Source organism: Hirundo rustica, chromosome 3, assembly GCF_015227805.2.
Source record: "Hirundo rustica isolate bHirRus1 chromosome 3, bHirRus1.pri.v3, whole genome shotgun sequence".
NCBI classification, from domain to species: Eukaryota; Metazoa; Chordata; class Aves; order Passeriformes; family Hirundinidae; genus Hirundo; species Hirundo rustica.
This window is the reverse complement of record NC_053452.1, coordinates 23,248,159-23,265,176: the sequence shown is the minus strand read 5'-3', so window position 1 is coordinate 23,265,176 and position 17,018 is coordinate 23,248,159. Positions and strand designations below refer to the sequence as shown.

General features: G+C 43.7%; 1 protein-coding gene across 1 annotated transcript; it reads left to right on the top strand.

The window, feature by feature from the left end:
• Window positions 1–1,110: 1,110 nt before the first annotated feature.
• On the top strand, window positions 1,111–10,761 carry ATF3 (activating transcription factor 3). The gene is made up of 4 exons (XM_040060533.2): window positions 1,111–1,222; window positions 5,734–5,977; window positions 6,878–6,985; window positions 7,909–10,761. Exons 2-4 carry the CDS (start codon window positions 5,738–5,740, stop codon window positions 8,104–8,106), a joined length of 546 nt encoding a protein of 181 aa, XP_039916467.1. The 5' UTR covers window positions 1,111–1,222; window positions 5,734–5,737; the 3' UTR covers window positions 8,107–10,761.
• Window positions 10,762–17,018: the final 6,257 nt, after the last annotated feature.

The following is a 17,018-nucleotide window of genomic DNA, read 5'->3' as shown; positions in this document are numbered from 1 at the left end:
GACTTGAAGACTGCCTTAATAACACTTTTGCATGTATAATATATGAAATATTATTGTACTGGATATTCCCATGCATCTGTCTTTGTAAGCTTTCTTTGCCTCCCCCGGGTAAACTTTTTTTGGTGTTTTGTTGGTTTTTGTTATTGGGTTTTTTTTGTGGGGGGGGGTTTGTTTTTTTTTTTTAACATCTCATTTTCTAGCACTTTGAAGGTTGTTAGAAGGTAATTTCTGTCTGTTACACAAACCAAAAGAAAAAAAAGAACTAGACAAAAACCCCTTTACCACAGCCACAACCGTATTTCCCTCTCTGCTCTAGGAACTCCCTGTTTTTTCATGAGATCATAAGGAAATAGCATGCTACTGTGCTTTGAGAAAAGTTTAAAAAATGCCCTAACAAAACAAACAAAAGCCCCAAACAGTGTTATTTTTAGCTTTCTATAATTTAATTAAACGGGTCTTTCCTCCCCAGAGTAAAAAGCGAAGCCTTCTCCTTTTATGTGAAATGAACTTTTAGCTGTCATCTAAAGTAGTGTGGGGGGGGAGGACGGTAGGATTGGGGGGGGGGGAACTGAAGCTTTTTTTTTTCTCTAGAGAAAGATCACACTTTTCAATCCTTTCGAAAAATACACAATTGCCACTTTTCACTTTTTTTTTTTTCTTTTTTTTTTCTTTTTTTTTTTTTTTTTTTTCTTTTGGCCGCGAGAGGGACTTTGGTTAATTGTCAGAAGCAAAATGGCCCGGAGAAAGAAACTCTCGGAGTCTCAATAAAAATAAATAAATAAATAAATGAAATAAATGAATGAAATAAAATAGAAGGGAGAGCGGTGAAGAGGGAAGGAGAAGGGGTCTGTCGGGGTGCCGAGGGATGCCGCTCGGCCCGGCCCGGCCGGGCGCGGCGGTGTCGCTCCGTGCCGTGCGGTGCCGAGCCGTGCCGTGCCGGCGGGGAAGCCTTGCATCACCGCCGCGGGCCCGCTTCCCTCCTCCCTCTCTTTCGGAGAGGCTATTAATAGCATGACATCAGCCAGGGACTCGCCGCCAGAGTAAATACCAGCGCTGCCCGCTCGGCTATAAAAGGGGGGTGATGCAACCCGGGCGAGCGGCAGAGGAGCGGGGAGCCGAGGGAGCCGCTCTCCCGCAGGAGGCGGCGGAGCAGCGCGGACGGCGGCGCGGCGGGGCTGCGGAGCCCCTTCCCTCCTGCCGGCGGAGCGGAGGCGGGAGGAAGGTAGGTCAGGCGGGAGAGGAGCGGCCGGGACCGCCCGTGCCGGCGGGACGAGGGGCCGAGCTCCGGGGAGGCCGTCCCGCCGCGGAGGGACGGATGCCCGCCGGGGGACCCGCGGCGCGCCGCCCGCAAAAGTTTCGCCGCCCCGGGCGAAGTGGGGCGCCGCGGTGCCGCCGCCGGCCGGGAGCGCCGGGAGAGCCCCCGGCCCCGCCGAGCTCGGCCGGAGCCCCTCGCCCGCCCGGCGGCGCCGGCTCCGTGCCGGCGCTCGCATCTGGGGAACCCCCTGCCCGGGCCGCCGCCAGATGCGAGCGCCGGGGGGAGCGCGCCCAGCCCCGGCCGTCCCCGGGCCGGCAGCGCCGCTCGGCACCCGCGCGGTGGCGGCCGCGGAGGGGACGCGGCACCGGCAGCGGCAGCCGGGAGCCGCGGGATGCCCGAGCGGCGCGGCCGCGCCCGGAGCTGGGGCGGCGGCACCGCGGGGACAGGGACGGGGCGGCTGTGGCGGGACAGCCCAGGCGGTGAGAAAGCCGCACTGCCGCGCCTGCAGTTCTCTCTGATATTCCCGTAAACCGAGGGGGATCTTCTCGGGACGGCCAGGGATACTCGCTTTCCTTGCTGTCTCGGTGTCTTGACGTGAAGTAGATCAGTTGCTGAAGTGTTGCCTAAGCAAATCAGGCGTGACACAACAGCCAGCTTGTTCCAGAGAACGAGTTTCCTGTTGGAAATCAATTTTCCTCCTACTAACAGCGCTCGAGAAGCTGAAAGGCGGCAGAAAATGGTTCGGGAGCGATGTGGGATGTCAGAAAGCTTAAGGTCAACTAGCGTGCGCAGAGGTTGTGAACTGCAATTGCTCTTAATGCTGTTTAAGATTAACCTCAGTGGTTATCAGGGTTTATTGCATCAGCACCAGAGGAAAAGGAATTCGTATGAAGAAATAAAACCAAGAAGCCCAGTCAGCCATCTGCTGTTAAGCAAGAAAAAACTGAAAGTAGTCACTTTCGATATTAAAATTAAACAAGGGTATCCTTGAGTAATGGAAGTGCACAGCTAGGAAGCATGTTCCGATTTTAAAATCTTGGCAGATGAGATGTAAAAGCTCGTTGTAGGTGAAAAGAATCATCTGCAAAACAACAATCTAAAAGCAGGGGAGAACGAACGAATGGAGTTGTTTGAACGTACCTGAATTGGGAGGGTGCTATGAACAGTAAAACTGCCGAGAATTCCAAAAGCAAGGCTAAAGTAATGGGGCATTAACTCAGCCCGGAGCGAGCTGTGCCGGTAACAGCGCAGGGCTGAGAAGTGTTCAGCACCTCCAGTGGCAGAAACTCCAGAGCATGTGCGTGGTGTAACAAAGTAAACAGAGATCGTATCAGAAAAGCCACGATGGGATCCCGCTCTAAGGCTCGATACTCTCGTTCCCGCTGTTTCCCCGGCCTTCAAAACCCAGAGGAAATGAGACAGTGCCCTGCATGGCTTATAGACTGAGGGACAATTTGTTCAAAACCTGGGACAAGACAGGGCAACTTGTCGCATTCTTTTTTTTTTTTTTTTTAATAGTAAAATCGAATTTTCTTACTTGTAAAAGATTTCTAAAACCAGATTTGTTCCTCAGAAACGGCAAAGCATCTACCTTGTTATGACAAGGGAGCTACTGAGGGGCTTTGACATGAGGCGGATTATTTCTGTCATTTGTGCGGTGGTGGCTCCTGCCGCTCCCAGGGCAGCCTGCGAGCTGCCCTGCCAGGCGCTGTTCAGAGGCCCCAGGAAAGAGCCCCAGGAGAGCAAACCGGCGGCAAACAGCTCTGCAAAGTGGGACTCAGCCCACGGCAGAAATCTGTACAGAAGCCTCAGCCCCCTGGTGGGCCTTCCCTCCCCAAAAGTGTTGGAGCAATGAGAGACGCATTTCAGGAGGACTGGGAGGGCAATGAGCTGTTCGGGGAGGAGAGCGGCAAATCCTACCGTCAAGGACACTTTCTCCTGCTCTGGGCACCCAACCACTCCTCTTCATCACACTAGTGACAGGTGGGTGAGAGGGCCTGAAGGAGTTTTGTCGGTGTTTGTGGTACCCTTAACAATAACCACTAGAAATCCACAATTAACACGATTTCTCAGGCACATTCTTGGTTTCCTCTGGTGCTGTTGCTGACCTTAATTAAAAGTTCACCTAAACTGACAAAAAAACTGAATAAACCAGCAGAGCTTGAAAATTATTAGCCCAACTAATTTTTGGGGGGCTGGAAAAACTGTTTTACTGTTGCTTTAAGACTCCTGGTTGGATTGAATTATAGAGAATTAACTTTGTTGAATGAAGCCATCACCAGCATTCAAGGAGACTGAGTCAGTGAAAATAACTGAAATTTCTGCTGGCAGTGAGGGGTTCAGTGTCATCTGGAGTTAGCCTGTTTAAATTAGGTGAATGGTTGAATGTTGGTAAATGGTAAATTATACTGGGAGGACTTCAGCTGGCAATTAATAGGGCCATTTCTGACTTGCTGAAAAAGAGTAACTGCTAGCTTTCTGAGATTATAGGATTAAACTGTATCAGTACTTTAAATGTGACTCATGAGCAGGGGCTTTCTGAAGAGAATTACATAAATTTCCCAAGGTCTTTCTGAATAACAAATTGTTCCAAATCATTTCCCCATCTTGAATAACTACGGGTGAAATCCTGGCCCCATTGAGGTCAACAGAAAAAGTCCTTTTGATTTCACTGGGGTCAGGATTTCACCCTGAGACTCTGGGAAATGTTCAGCTCTTCTGTGGTGACTGGGTGAGGAAGAAAGGAGGAAGACTGCAGCTGGACCTGGTATTTTCCAGTAACAGACAATTCAGTCCCCTCTGATTTTTATGTTTACCTCACTTAGCGATCAACCAGGTTCTATTCTCATTTGTACCAGTGTGGATTTACAGTGTATTTTTAGATATCTCTCAGCAAATTCTATCTTCTTGTCAGGGCACATGACCCCAAACATTTCTTGCTGGGTTCCAGAAGTAACGTACAGGGAGCTGTGCAGGTCTGGGTTGACCATGTGGAAATTAAGCTTACCCACACTGCTACCCCCAGGCAACTGTCTGCTTACCTGCACTAAGTTAATTACAATTGACTTTTCCGTAATTATTGTGGTTCTAATCCAGGCTAGATAACACATTCTGTAATTATCCATACAGCTATTAAAAAAACCAAAACAAAAACAACAACAAAAGTCTACACACCAAAGATAGCTGGAAGACCAACATAGTAAAATCCAGTTTAACACAAGTCACCCTATGGACAAGGGAACAATCTGTTTTCCCGTGGATTTGCACCTTCTGTCCCTTGGAGCACACACAAAAAGTGCTCAGTTTTCTTCCAGACCTCTTATCTCACCTCTGCTGGGCGAGAGATGGGCTGTGACTTGCAGGGATGTGTGCATCAGCTAGCCCACTGTGTCTGGATGACTGACTGCTGAGTTTTGCCTCTTTCGCCCTCAGTGGGGCCACCAGTTTTCACAAAGCACATAGGGCCTCTCTCCCTTCAAAACTGGCTAAAAAATTTAATAAGATTTACTAAAAAGATAAAAGTAGAGAGCACTGTTGGATAGGTTTGTTTTCTTCAGAAATCGACTAGAAATGAGGTTTCTCCATGGGTTTACATTTGCCTAATTCCCCTAAAGACTCTTCAATCACACTGTTTTATATCAGCAGAAGATCCAGCCATAAATATTTAGGAATTTCAAGCCTCTTGTAGAGGGCACATAAGGACAGTTTCGAATTTTACAAGAGCAAAGGAATGAAACAAACGGCTTCACATTTTTTATGAGTCAATCCCTCCAACTCAGCCTGTGCTGTGGAGCCACAGAGCATGTAGAGACTTTTGCCTTTGTTCCAGCTCTTATTGTTAACTATTTTTCAGAAGTTTATAGTCAAATCTACCACTGTGTGTAAAACTGAGTGTGATAATTTCGTGACAGATCCTCTTGTGGTTAGCAAGTTTCAGCTTCTAGTAGAACTCATTGAGCTAAGTGTGGCTGAGATCAAGATATGCTCTGTCCATTCAAAGCTGGAATTTTTGGTGATACAGCTCTGAAGATGAAGATACTCTCCATCTATGCTTTAAATAATGGTGCTACTTACTTGCTTTCTAATTTTTGTTCTTATTTTCTTTCTCTTCCTATTCGCTCGATTCTCATTTGCCACACACCACCAGTTTAAAACCTAACAGTATACACACTTGCACACATTTTTTTTAAATCTTAAGTTTCAGAAAGACCTAGAAATTGTGTCATGTGTTGATACATATTCATACTTTTAAATACCAACTTTGACTTAACATAAAGTTGAAGGTTTTTTGAGTGTCCAAATTCTTAACTACTTGTCTCTGTTGAGAGATTGGGGTAGCCTAGGAATGGGGACTGGAGCAGTGCAAGAGCTACAGTATTATTCACAGTATGAAATATACCTCAGAGAGATATTATTTGAAAGACATAACTTTGTAAATTTGTTGAAAGACTATCAATATGATCTCTTTTTTCTTTCAGCAAAATGATGGTTCAACACTCAGGCCAGCTATCTGCATTAGAAGTCAGCGCCTCCGCAATTGTTCCCACTTTGTCCCCTGCAGGGTCACTGGGGTTTGATGATTTCACAAATTTAACCCCCCTGGTGAAGGAGGAGCTCAGGTTTGCCATTCAGAACAAGCGTCAGTTCCACAAGATGTCTTCCACTTTGGACACGGTGACCGTTTCTGAAAGGCCTGTCGAAACATCAATGATGAAAACAGAGGTAGGGCTCTTTAAACAGAATTTTGGTGTGAATGATTAATTCTCTTTTGCCACGAGATCAGTAATTGTATTAAATATAGAAGACCCTCTGTGCCATGCTTGTTTCCTTTTATGCCAGCTGCTTGGCTCTCTGTTGAGTGCTTCGGGCAAACCCTCTGGTGTTTCTCGTAGTTGGATATTTTATTTTCCATTATGGACTACAGACAGTATTTTGCAGTGACTGGGGCAAGTGCTAATCTGGTTTCCCTGCCCAGTGGTGGCTGAACTTGGAATAAGTCACAGCTGCAGTCCTGTTTCCCTGAGGACAGTCCAGCAGAACCCATGGGGGTTAAGACATGGACCTGCTCTGTCCACATTATGTTTTTGCTTAAAGATGATACTCTCCATGAAAAACATTACTCTTTGAAAGTGGAGAAATGCCTTTGGTTAAGGAAAGCGTTAAACCTTGTTCTGAGCTTCCACAGGAAACAGAAGGAAGTGTGTTAGTAATCTCTTTTTGGTGCTGCCTTTAATTCACTCCTCGTTGCCTCCCTCATGACACATCCTCCACTCTGCTCCCTGTGCCCCTCCTCCTTTTCCTCCCTGGGAAGTGGAGGAGAGATGGAGGTGTGGGAGCCTGGGGAGACATTCAGTAAGTTTTTTGAGTACCACTGATTTCAAATGAGCCATCATGTAGATTGCATACAACCCTGCTCCAGTCAGGTTTTTATTGACAATTCTAATGAAGTTCCTACCATTCTACTGCATGGCAAACAAGGTCAGAATCACACTTTTATGCAACTCATGATGTGAGCACTGACAGCACTATCCAAGTTGATTTTAATAATCCAAAACTTGCCAAAATACAGGTCTCGTGTTTATAGCATCTTATGGATTGTGTGTATCTGTTTTTGTGGGACAGTTTTCTCCTGAAGAGGATGAAAGAAAAAAGAGAAGAAGGGAAAGGAATAAAATCGCTGCAGCAAAGTGCCGAAACAAAAAGAAGGAAAAAACGGAATGTTTGCAAAAAGTAAGTGACTAGCTAGAATTGTTCTTAATCTGTCATCCTGCCAGGATCCAAAGAGCATAGGGTACTGTCATAGTAGGAAATCAGAAGGATGTCACCCAAGACTCTGTAAACCTTTTAAAACATTAGTTATGAAAAATAAACGTGCCATATATTAAGTCCAAGCCTGGTTGAAACTGGCATAAAGTGAACACATGGTAGGAGTGAAAAGAGGTTACTGTTTCAGTGACCAGGCTTGTCTACGGGGATAATGTTAATTTGAACGTGTACACCGAACACAAAAAGAAGTAGAATCATGTTTCATAAAATATTCACTGTGGAGAGCCTGCAAGCACCTACGTGTGATTTCTGACTTCTTTATGAGCAGAGTGGTGTGGAACCTTGAATTCTCTGTCCTAGGAGCCCAGTCAGATCTTCACCTCCTGTGCTGTGGTATAAAACTCTATTTCAGTAGCATCAGACCTGTATCTAGATATACAGGTCTGTACATTCCTCTATCTAGGGGCAGGGGAAAAAAGCTACATTTGTACTTTGCTAGCTTAACATGGGTTTATAAATATGTGACCTGATGTTCCAGGGAGTTAAGAAGCAGCAGTAGATCATTTGGGGTCAAATTTTGACCCCAAAAAGGTCTGAATAATTTTGCAGAAGATAGCAATAACGCTTTGGGTATCTGTCACCGTGAGTGAACACAAGTTTGAATTTCACTTTACAACTCCCATTACATTCTCCAGAGGCCAAAGGAGGTAACTCTCAATCTGGCTTTCAGGCCATTACTGCCTGGGGAATGTCCATCATTACAGCAAGCTGGGTACATGTGATTCCTTCCTCTGCCAGCCATAGGCTTTCCCACCAATAAAAGACCACAACTGTAAGAAAAACCCTGAACTTGTCAGTGTAAAAGTTGTGTCTGTGCTTTGTGCTAGGAATCGGAGAAGCTGGAAACGATCAACGCGGAACTGAAAGCCCAGATCGAGGAGCTGAAGAATGAGAAGCAGCATTTGATATACATGCTAAATCTGCACAGGCCCACGTGTATAGTGCGTGCACAGAACGGAAGGACACCTGAAGATGAAAGAAATCTTTTTATTCAACAGATCAAAGAAGGCACATTGCAAGGTTAAGTGATACGGCAAACGTGGAAATATTTATAATGTTTTTAACAGCTACCAGAATCCGTGGGGGAGTCTGACATAATGTGTAGGATTCTATTAGTCAAGAGCCTTTAGGAAGGGCAGATTGCTTTCATAAGTGGAAAGAATCATTTTGGCTTGACAGCGATTCTTGCCCTTGGAAGATCTGGTCTCAATCAAATTGAAGAGCCTTCTGCCTCCAATGTAGGGTTTGCACCTGTCATACTTGCTGTTCCTAGGAGCTACAGACAACAGCTTCCGAAGTTTTAGCTCTCCGCTAGTATACAGTATCTGCACTCGCGAGGTTTGTGCTAGAACACTCTGACTTCCAGCGAGGCACGTGGTACAGACAGCTGTGCTGGATGGACACTACTCTTCCTTGTTGGTGGTAGGGAAAGAAGACTGAGTATTTCTGAATTTCCAGGAGGATGGTTTCTGGCAGAATGTACTGATGTGTAATGTTGCATTCTAACCTAACACACACACACACAAGAAAAAACCCCTGTAGTTCCAACTAAGCTTTGTCATTTTTTTCATGCTCGTGTGGGTTTTTTCTGTGACTCATCTCAGTGGCAGAATTTGAAGGGTCTAGTAAGTGTGACAAAGAAATGTTTCTTGCAAAGCATCTATGTAGCCTAGCTTGTATTTTATGAGCTATCACCCCTGATACTACCCCTTGGGGACTACAATTTTTCCTTGAATTGCTGAAGAGCGACTCGTACCATCACTTACTGACTTGGTGAATTGAACCCACTGAATTGGAAAGAGGAAACTAACTGTGCAGGGGTATTGATAGAGGTCTTGCTCAAGTAAAGAATTACAGGAGTGAATCCCAGATTCCTGAATCTTGGAAAAAAAAATTTTTTTTAATTCATCTAGGATCTAATCCTACAAGCCTTAATTCATGCTATTACCCCTCAGTCACAGAAAAGGTTCCATGGATTTCAGTGGGTCTGCTCATGCAGGCAGCTCTTACAGGCATAAGAGCTTGGCAAAGCTTTTTCCATCCTGGCCAGGATTGCTTCCTTTTGCCAGGTGACTCGGAGGGAAAAAAATTATGAATGTAGCTACTTTTGTTTTACATTTGAGTGGCAACTACAGTCGATCAAAAGTGTTACTTAGAATCTAAAGGAGGCAAGGGTCTTGATGTAGTGAATAATCGTTTTATTTTTTATTAAATACTAACCTTGGATGTTTTCGAACTGGTAGAAGAGCTGCTGGACAAAACAGTGGGAGCTATGAGTGTTGAAATTCTGATGTTTCTGTGAAATTCTCAGATTGTTTATTTCTATAAAATATACCCTTACAATTTTTTGTAAAAGAAAATATTATCCTTATTTATCACTAATATCATAATGAGTAGAGCTAATAAATACTGCGAGCAAGATAAAACTGAAAACACAAGTGTTTCCCTGTCTTTTTACTTTTATCTCTTGGTGTTTAATATTATATATTCCTAAACTTCACCAGTTGTATTTGAGACACCGCTATTTAAATCACTTATCTTTCATCTTTTTTGAAGATGAGGCACTGAGTGTCTTAAATGATTGGGTGCAGATATTGTACCTTCCAAAATTCTGTGTCTCCATCAGTTGTGTCTGACTGTCCAATGTGACAATTTATCCAAAGCAGAATACCAGTGGAGCTTACAGTGCATAATATTTTACACCACTTCCGCAGTGTTGAAATTGTGTGTTTGTTCTAAAGGCTAAACTTGAAGATACCTCAGCCATGAGCTTCTTGCCCTGCAAGTCTCGCATGAGACCATCACATATTGTCCCTGGTCCTCTTATGATTGTTATATTCTGCAACAGAACTACTTATTACCATTTCCTGAGATCTGGATATATTGTAATGTCCTATATCACATGTTAAAGGGATGCACTTCATGTGTCTGAAAAGTGAATGTATTTCAAAGATGACATTCTAGGTCCAATTCTGTCTTAAGAATCCATGATCTTCCTGTATATTGGAAGGAGGTTCCATTGACTTCAGTGAGAGTTTTTTTCATGTCCTGTAAGCAGAGTTTGGAGCCTCTGTGGCAACTTCTCTGGCTTAAAGGGTGAGTTCTGCATGTAATTGGGCCAGCTGTTTACCAGACAACAGACATACATGGAGTGTATACAACAAACTTGTCAAACAATGTGCATTATTTGACTTCTGTAATGTGGAAGTACAAAACCAAGGCATCACCCCGGTATCGCGCACCTTTGGCTTTGCTTTTTGCCTCTCAAATACCAGCAGACAAGGCTGTTTGTCTCATTATTGGTTATGAGGTGTTACCACAGAGACTGTAATGACAGAATTCACGTGTCTCCCTTAGGGAATTCGTGTGGTTGCTTTTAACCGTATCGCCGGTGACGCAGGCGTCATGCTTTTGTTGCTTGATCTTATTTACTCGGCATGCCAAATGTTCATACGGTACCACTACTATTGTCAGAAGAGAATCTATTTTTGTTTCCTTACCTGTGCAGCCACAGCTGCTCTGTACTGCTTTTGTATGTGTGTGTGTGTGTGTGCGTGCTCCTGCACACCGCTCTGGAAAGGATGGTACTCAGGGTCACTTGACTGTGCCCAGGAAAAGAGTGTTTGGACAGCTACACAGGAATGGTATGTTGCATGAGTTTTCTCAAAGTATACTTTATTCAGGAGAACCCTTAAAATGCATTAAAAAGCAGTTTGTTTTCTATTCTCAAGTTTGTTTTGATACTTTAATAAAAAAGAATTAATATATATTTATCCATGTGTCATTTAATTCATTCTACGTCACAAGGTCCAAGAGCAACTTCATTCTCTTAAACCAACACTGAGATATTAAAAAGCAAACACTCCTTACAGGTTTGCAGCTGTAAGCATCTTATAAAGTGAAACAGGTACTGTTCACTGCTTGTCAAGATATAAAAAACGTCTCGTTATTGCAAGGTTGGTCGTGAATTCCAGGCTAACTTTTTATCTGTGGCCTAGAGCTTAGATTAAGGACTGGAAAATAGAACTCCTAAACCTTTCCTAACCTCACAACCAACCAGCTGATAGTTACTTCAACTTTCTGATTCCCTAACGAGTTCAATGCTTTTGCCACCGTGAAGCCTTAATATTTCTAGATTGCTTTCTATAACTACATGGAAGACACTAAGGAAGTATGGCACAATTAGGGCTTTGGGTTTTTTCTCTGTGTCCGTGTATTGGTGTGTCTGGGGAGAAACATGAGGGAAGATGAACAAAATGTTCCCTCCTGCTTTTCCAAAACTGAGTATCTACACACCCAGACAGAAGTCCCTGTGTTTTGACAGCCGGTGATGTGGACAAAAACTTCTGGCTCCAATCCATTGCAAGCAGTCATAACTTGTAATACAGAGGCCAGATAGAAGGCCAGGAGCTCCAGGGATCAGGAAATCCATTGCTCTATTGCAAAATCCAGTTAAAAATATCATCTGCAAGGAAGACCTAGGCTACTCTGAGCTTGGAAATGTTCCTTATTGGCCCATCCATTTGCAGTTGTGCAGTCCCCATAAATACATTCAGCCTTTTGTGAATTGTCCTATAGCTGCTGTCAGACTTTGCTTTTGAATGCCCAGTTCAACACTAAATTGGCAAACATAAAATTATCTGCCTAGCCTGGTTTAGAAACCCTTATCAACAGAATTAGGGCTACAATTTCCTGAACTGGTATTTTGTAATTGATTTTTTTAATGGTGTGAGTTGAGAGCATGGAACCACCATTGGTCTCTGACATATTCCTAATAGCATGGTCGGTATTCCTTGAGCAATTACATGCCATACCTTCTCCTCAGGTCTTGTTCCAGATGTTAAATCTCTGTTTCCAGGCCCATGTAGACCTCAAAGCATGCTGGGCTTCACACTGTACTTTGACAAGGAGAGCATCTTCTATTCCTTTTCTAGCTCTTTCCCTGAAATAAATGAATGCCTTTATAATATTAATAAATTAATAATAATATTAAAGGTCGGTAGAAACAATGATTTATACAAAGCTGGAAATGTTTAATGGAACTGACTGGCAACAAGCTTAAATTCACAACGGCTTTTCTACCTCGGCCCATTAGCGCGCGAAGTAACTGATTAAAGGAATAGTTTTGCTAAAGAAACTGGATGATTTACGAGCAATGAAAAGAAAAGCGTATAATTGTTTATCTCTAACAAAAGAGTTTTGAGAATAAATTCTACTTCGCCTTAGGAAATTCTCAAATCCAGGACGGTGAGTGTATCTCACACGCATTTTCCCGGGCGGTTTTGGTTTCCCGGGCTCCTTCCCCGCAGCGCGGCTCTGGTGCCGGTGCGGAGCTCACCCACGCTGGCATTTCAGGTTCCCATGTTTGCCCAGTGCCCCCAGCTGGAGGCCCTGAGAATCACCCCGAGGTTAAACGCGCAACGATATTAATTAACATAATTGCTTTCTATCAGTCTTCGTTAGTTTGTAATTACACCGAGAGAATATTTTAGTTTCTCTAATAGATGCCATTCCTTTATAAGTGGAGTTAAGATAATGAGTGACAATATTTTTTAAGGATCCTGTTGTTTAAAATTCATTTCCTTAATGGACGCTCTGAGTCAGAACTGCTGACTCTAGGGATAAAAATAGTTATTCGCTAATTTTCAGCGCTATTAGATCTTCAAAGCCGTCACAGTTAAAAAGAGAATGCACTGGAATCTATTCTTAATACAGCATCAGTTGTGGCTGCAAATATTTACTATTGCTGACAGTGATCCATTAACCACAAACCCCCCCAGCCTAATGGTTTTCAGACCCCAATGTCAGCGTACCAGAGCCGACACCCGGAAAAAATTATTAGATCTGTGAAATGAATAAATAGAAAATGGGAACACGCTGAGAGAGTTAAAGCTGGCATACTTGACCTCCCCGGAGCATTTAGCGTGTTTGCATTTGTAGACCCCGCGGAAACAATCGGCGCACGACCCTGCCCGCTCAGCCCCGCGCAGCAAAGAGCGGCGCGGAACGGCGATGTCTTATAAAAGCCAGCTCCGTGCTGGGAACATCCCGGCGCTGACAGCCAGGCTCCCAGCGCGGGCCGGTCCGTGCCAGCGGCGGCACGGGCTCTCCGTGCGGCAGGAGCTCGGGCTGCCGCCGGCATCGGGGGCGGCTCCCGCGGAGGCAGCCCGGGTCCCGTTCCGTTCCCGCGGTCAGCGCGGCACGTAGCTGCCTGCGTTCCGGCCCCGCGGCTCCCGCAGCCCGGCCCTCCTCCTCCTCCAGCCCCCATCAAAAGCAGCTGTCCGAGGAGCAAGAAGAACGGCGTGAGTACGCTTCCCCTGGGTGCTTTCCCACACCAACTATTTTCAGCTGGTGAGTCAACGCGAGCTTTCCATGAATTCTTTAGGTAGTACCCTTCCACAAAGCTTTCTGGCAAATGTTTCCACCCGTTTCTCATCCACGGTACCAGCGTCTGCGGTAACTTCTGGCAGCAAGTTCCATTGGGCTATCACCGCTTAGAAGAAGAATACAATTCCTTTTTGTTTGACGCTGCTCCCAGTAACTCTGCGTGTCCTACCCTAAGCAGTCTTTTTTTTTTTCCTTTTTCTTTGGTGTTTGTTGGCTTGTTTGGGGTTTTTTGTTTGTTAGTTTGTTTGTGGGGTTTTTTGGCAGCGATTTTACATCCTTGATTATTCCGCTCACCCATTTTTTTTTTTTTCCTGGGAAAATGGTGACTTTTCCTAAGATAAAAGAAACTCTTTCCCTGACCCTTTTCTCACCCTTTAACATAAAAAACCACCCTCTAACTACATGTAGTATTCAAGTTGTGGTCAAGCCATGGATTGATACAGAAGAATCTCGATGTTCATTGTCCCTTTCCTAAGAACTCCAGAAATTAGGATTGCAGTTTTGATGACTGCCCAGCATCAAGTCTCACGCAATGCAACAATCTATCATAATCCCCAAAACTCCTTCCTGAGCAGCAATGACAAACCTCGAGCCCAACTCTTCATACATGATGCTAGGACTGATTTTCCCATACACACTACCTCATGTTTACTTGCGTTGAATTTCTATTTATAAAACGTAAATATAAAGTCTTGCTTCCAGTCTTCTGAAACTGCCTTTCTCCCGTCTGTCCTGAGTAGAGCTGTACCATCATCAACCTTCCTGCTACATTACTCACGCTCTTACCAGATCATTTATGAAAGTGTTGAGCTGTGCAGGTCTCAGTAAGGTTTCCTGTGGAACGTCACCGGGTGACCTGCCCCTCATGGGAGAGTTCATTGCTCAGTTTTGGTCTCTTTTCTACCTTTTAATCACACATACGCATTTTCTCTATTTATTCTGCTTTTTGACATAATTATTTGTTGAATGAATTTACTGAAGCCTCTTTAGAGGTGTCATAAAATGCACTGACTGAATCTCCCTGATCCACATATCTGCCAACCCTTTCCAAGAACTCCAGCTGTGCCTTTAAGCCTCAACTAAATGTTTTAAAATCATTCCTGACTCTCTTCAAGTATTTATTTAGGTACCTAGTAATTGATAGTTCCTTTATCTTAATTCCCATTAACTTGCCTATTCAGATTACAGGCCTATAGCTCCTTGGATTCTCCTGGAACCTTTCATAAAGTTTGGTGACATATTTGCCCCACTCCAGTCCTCAGATACCAACAAAAATTAAGCCAGAGTGACAGTGAAGAGTGTTATGCCTTTTTTCTTTCTTTTTTTTTTTTTTTTTTTTTTTTTTTTTTTTTTTTTTTTAAATTTCAGCAATTTATTTTTCCATTTTGTTTTCCTTTTACTTTTCATTTCCTTTTACTGAAAACTCACTTGGTTAGTGCTGATTCTTCTCAAAAACTCAACCTATAGTCACTTCAGTTTCAGACAGATCCTCTGCTTGTTTTCTTCCCTTTGCCCTGTTCTGGAGAGGGTTCTGACTGGGGAATGATCTCTATTTCTTCAGCTCCTCAGCACTCTGAGTGCTCCCTTTGTACCCTGATCATCAGTTCTCACTGGGATTTCTAGCAAATGAATTATTACTAATACATCTGAAGGGTGATTTCGTATTCTTTTCCATTCCTTTAGCCACTCTATTCCCTCAGCTTCCCTCTGACAGGCTCCTGCCCTAAGTGCCGTCTCCTGAATGTCCCCTGCAATGGGGGACATCATCCTCAATCACATTTGGAGCTTTTAGAGTCTGTCAGCTACTCCAAGATTTTCTGTGGTGTAAAAGAGTCATTACACATCTAATTATCAGATTTTAATTCCTGCCATGCTATGTGATACACAAGTTACCCAACGCCTCAATTCCTCCATCTGAAAGACGAGGATAATAGCCATTATCATTCTTTCTACCCTTGCTTCACCCCCAGTGAAATAAAATCCCTTACTTTTGAAGGCTGGGTCTTTTGAACAAGCCTTATGAAGATTCACAAATTGTGTTAAGTCACTAGAAAGTTCCTAAACAGAAAAGGAAATTTTATTGCCACGTGAAACCATCCAAACCACCAGTAATTAATGGTACTCTACTCAACTCCAGGAGAACTTACAGTGTTTTGGGGTCTTTTTGGTTAGTGTTGGGGGAAGTTGTTTGTTTTCTTTTATTATTCTTTTTTTGTTTGTTTGAGTGTGGGAATTTGGGTGGGGTTTTTTTTGTTGTTTTTATGTTCTACACTTTCTATCTTCAACAGCAATACGGACACCACAAATGCAAACAACCTATGAATCAAATTTGCTTTAAAAGATAAAAGAATCCTCTGTATAAAACAAATAGAACAGTTACCCAGGTTACAGTACAGTTACAGGCTATTTTGTAACCTAAGTGGAAAAATGTACATTTGGCCAATTTTCCTGCTTCCAAAGGATTTCTTTTACGTGCAGAATTGCCCATGTGTAGAACGAAAAGAGTTCAGTCAGAGTTCTCCTGGACACCCAGAAGACACTTTTCTGTGAGAGAAGAGCATGTGTGCCTCGGATGCTGTCATCCAAACCACTACCACAGTCCAAACTCTCAATCCATTGAAAATTGCTTGGTTGAGAGGTGAGAACAGGAATTAGCTGAGAACAAGTAAGTGTACAATAATCCCTTGGCTGAATGAAGTGCAGCTACCTTTCATTGGCTAAAACCAGGGATCCTTTCTCACCTGGCTTGGAGAAGCACAGCCCTCTGATGCTGGCATGGTGAGAATTTCCCCTCTTATTTTATTCTAGTGCAACCATCGAAACTGCATCACACAGGGCTTGTAACTCCCACATTTGTAGCTAACCCCCATGGGTTTATCACACATTCTCCAAGCCCACATCTGATGGTGTGAGACCCTCATTCCTCATGACTGTAAAAAAAGACTTAGAAAAATTACTTGTGTATACTAATTTCAGAAGCCAATAGAAAATAAAATAGATTTAGTACATTAGACTGTTCCCATTTCATGTTTAGAATCAAATGTTCTGCTTTGTTTGTTTGTACGTGGGCGTGTGTCAGGTGTCTTCATTTGAGTGTCCGAGCTTGGCCACAGCACATTTCCCTGTTAGCAGTAAAACTATCTATGGACAGAGGAAAGGGTAGTTAGAGAAACCAGTTATCTCTGCTGATTCTGAAGGGTTTACCAATATTGGGCTCAAAGAAGGAAACCATCAAAATTAGTAACAAAAGGAAGGAGATACTCATTTTAAAAAAATTACCCACTTTTCGAGTAATACCATGCTTCTCTGCATCTAGCAAAAAGCACTGAGAAGTGCCCTGTTTATCTGTTGCTACTTTTATCTGAGTTTCTTCAAAACATTTTTTCCCTCCTACCTTCTGTGCACTGACACTTCCCGTCTTTCTAGGAGTTGATACTCAAATGAACAGAATGTTACAAAACTGGTTTATAGCACACAGCAGAATAGCTCTCCTTAGGAGAAGGGAAACTATTCTACAGGAAGCTGAAGCAAATATTAAATTGCACAAACA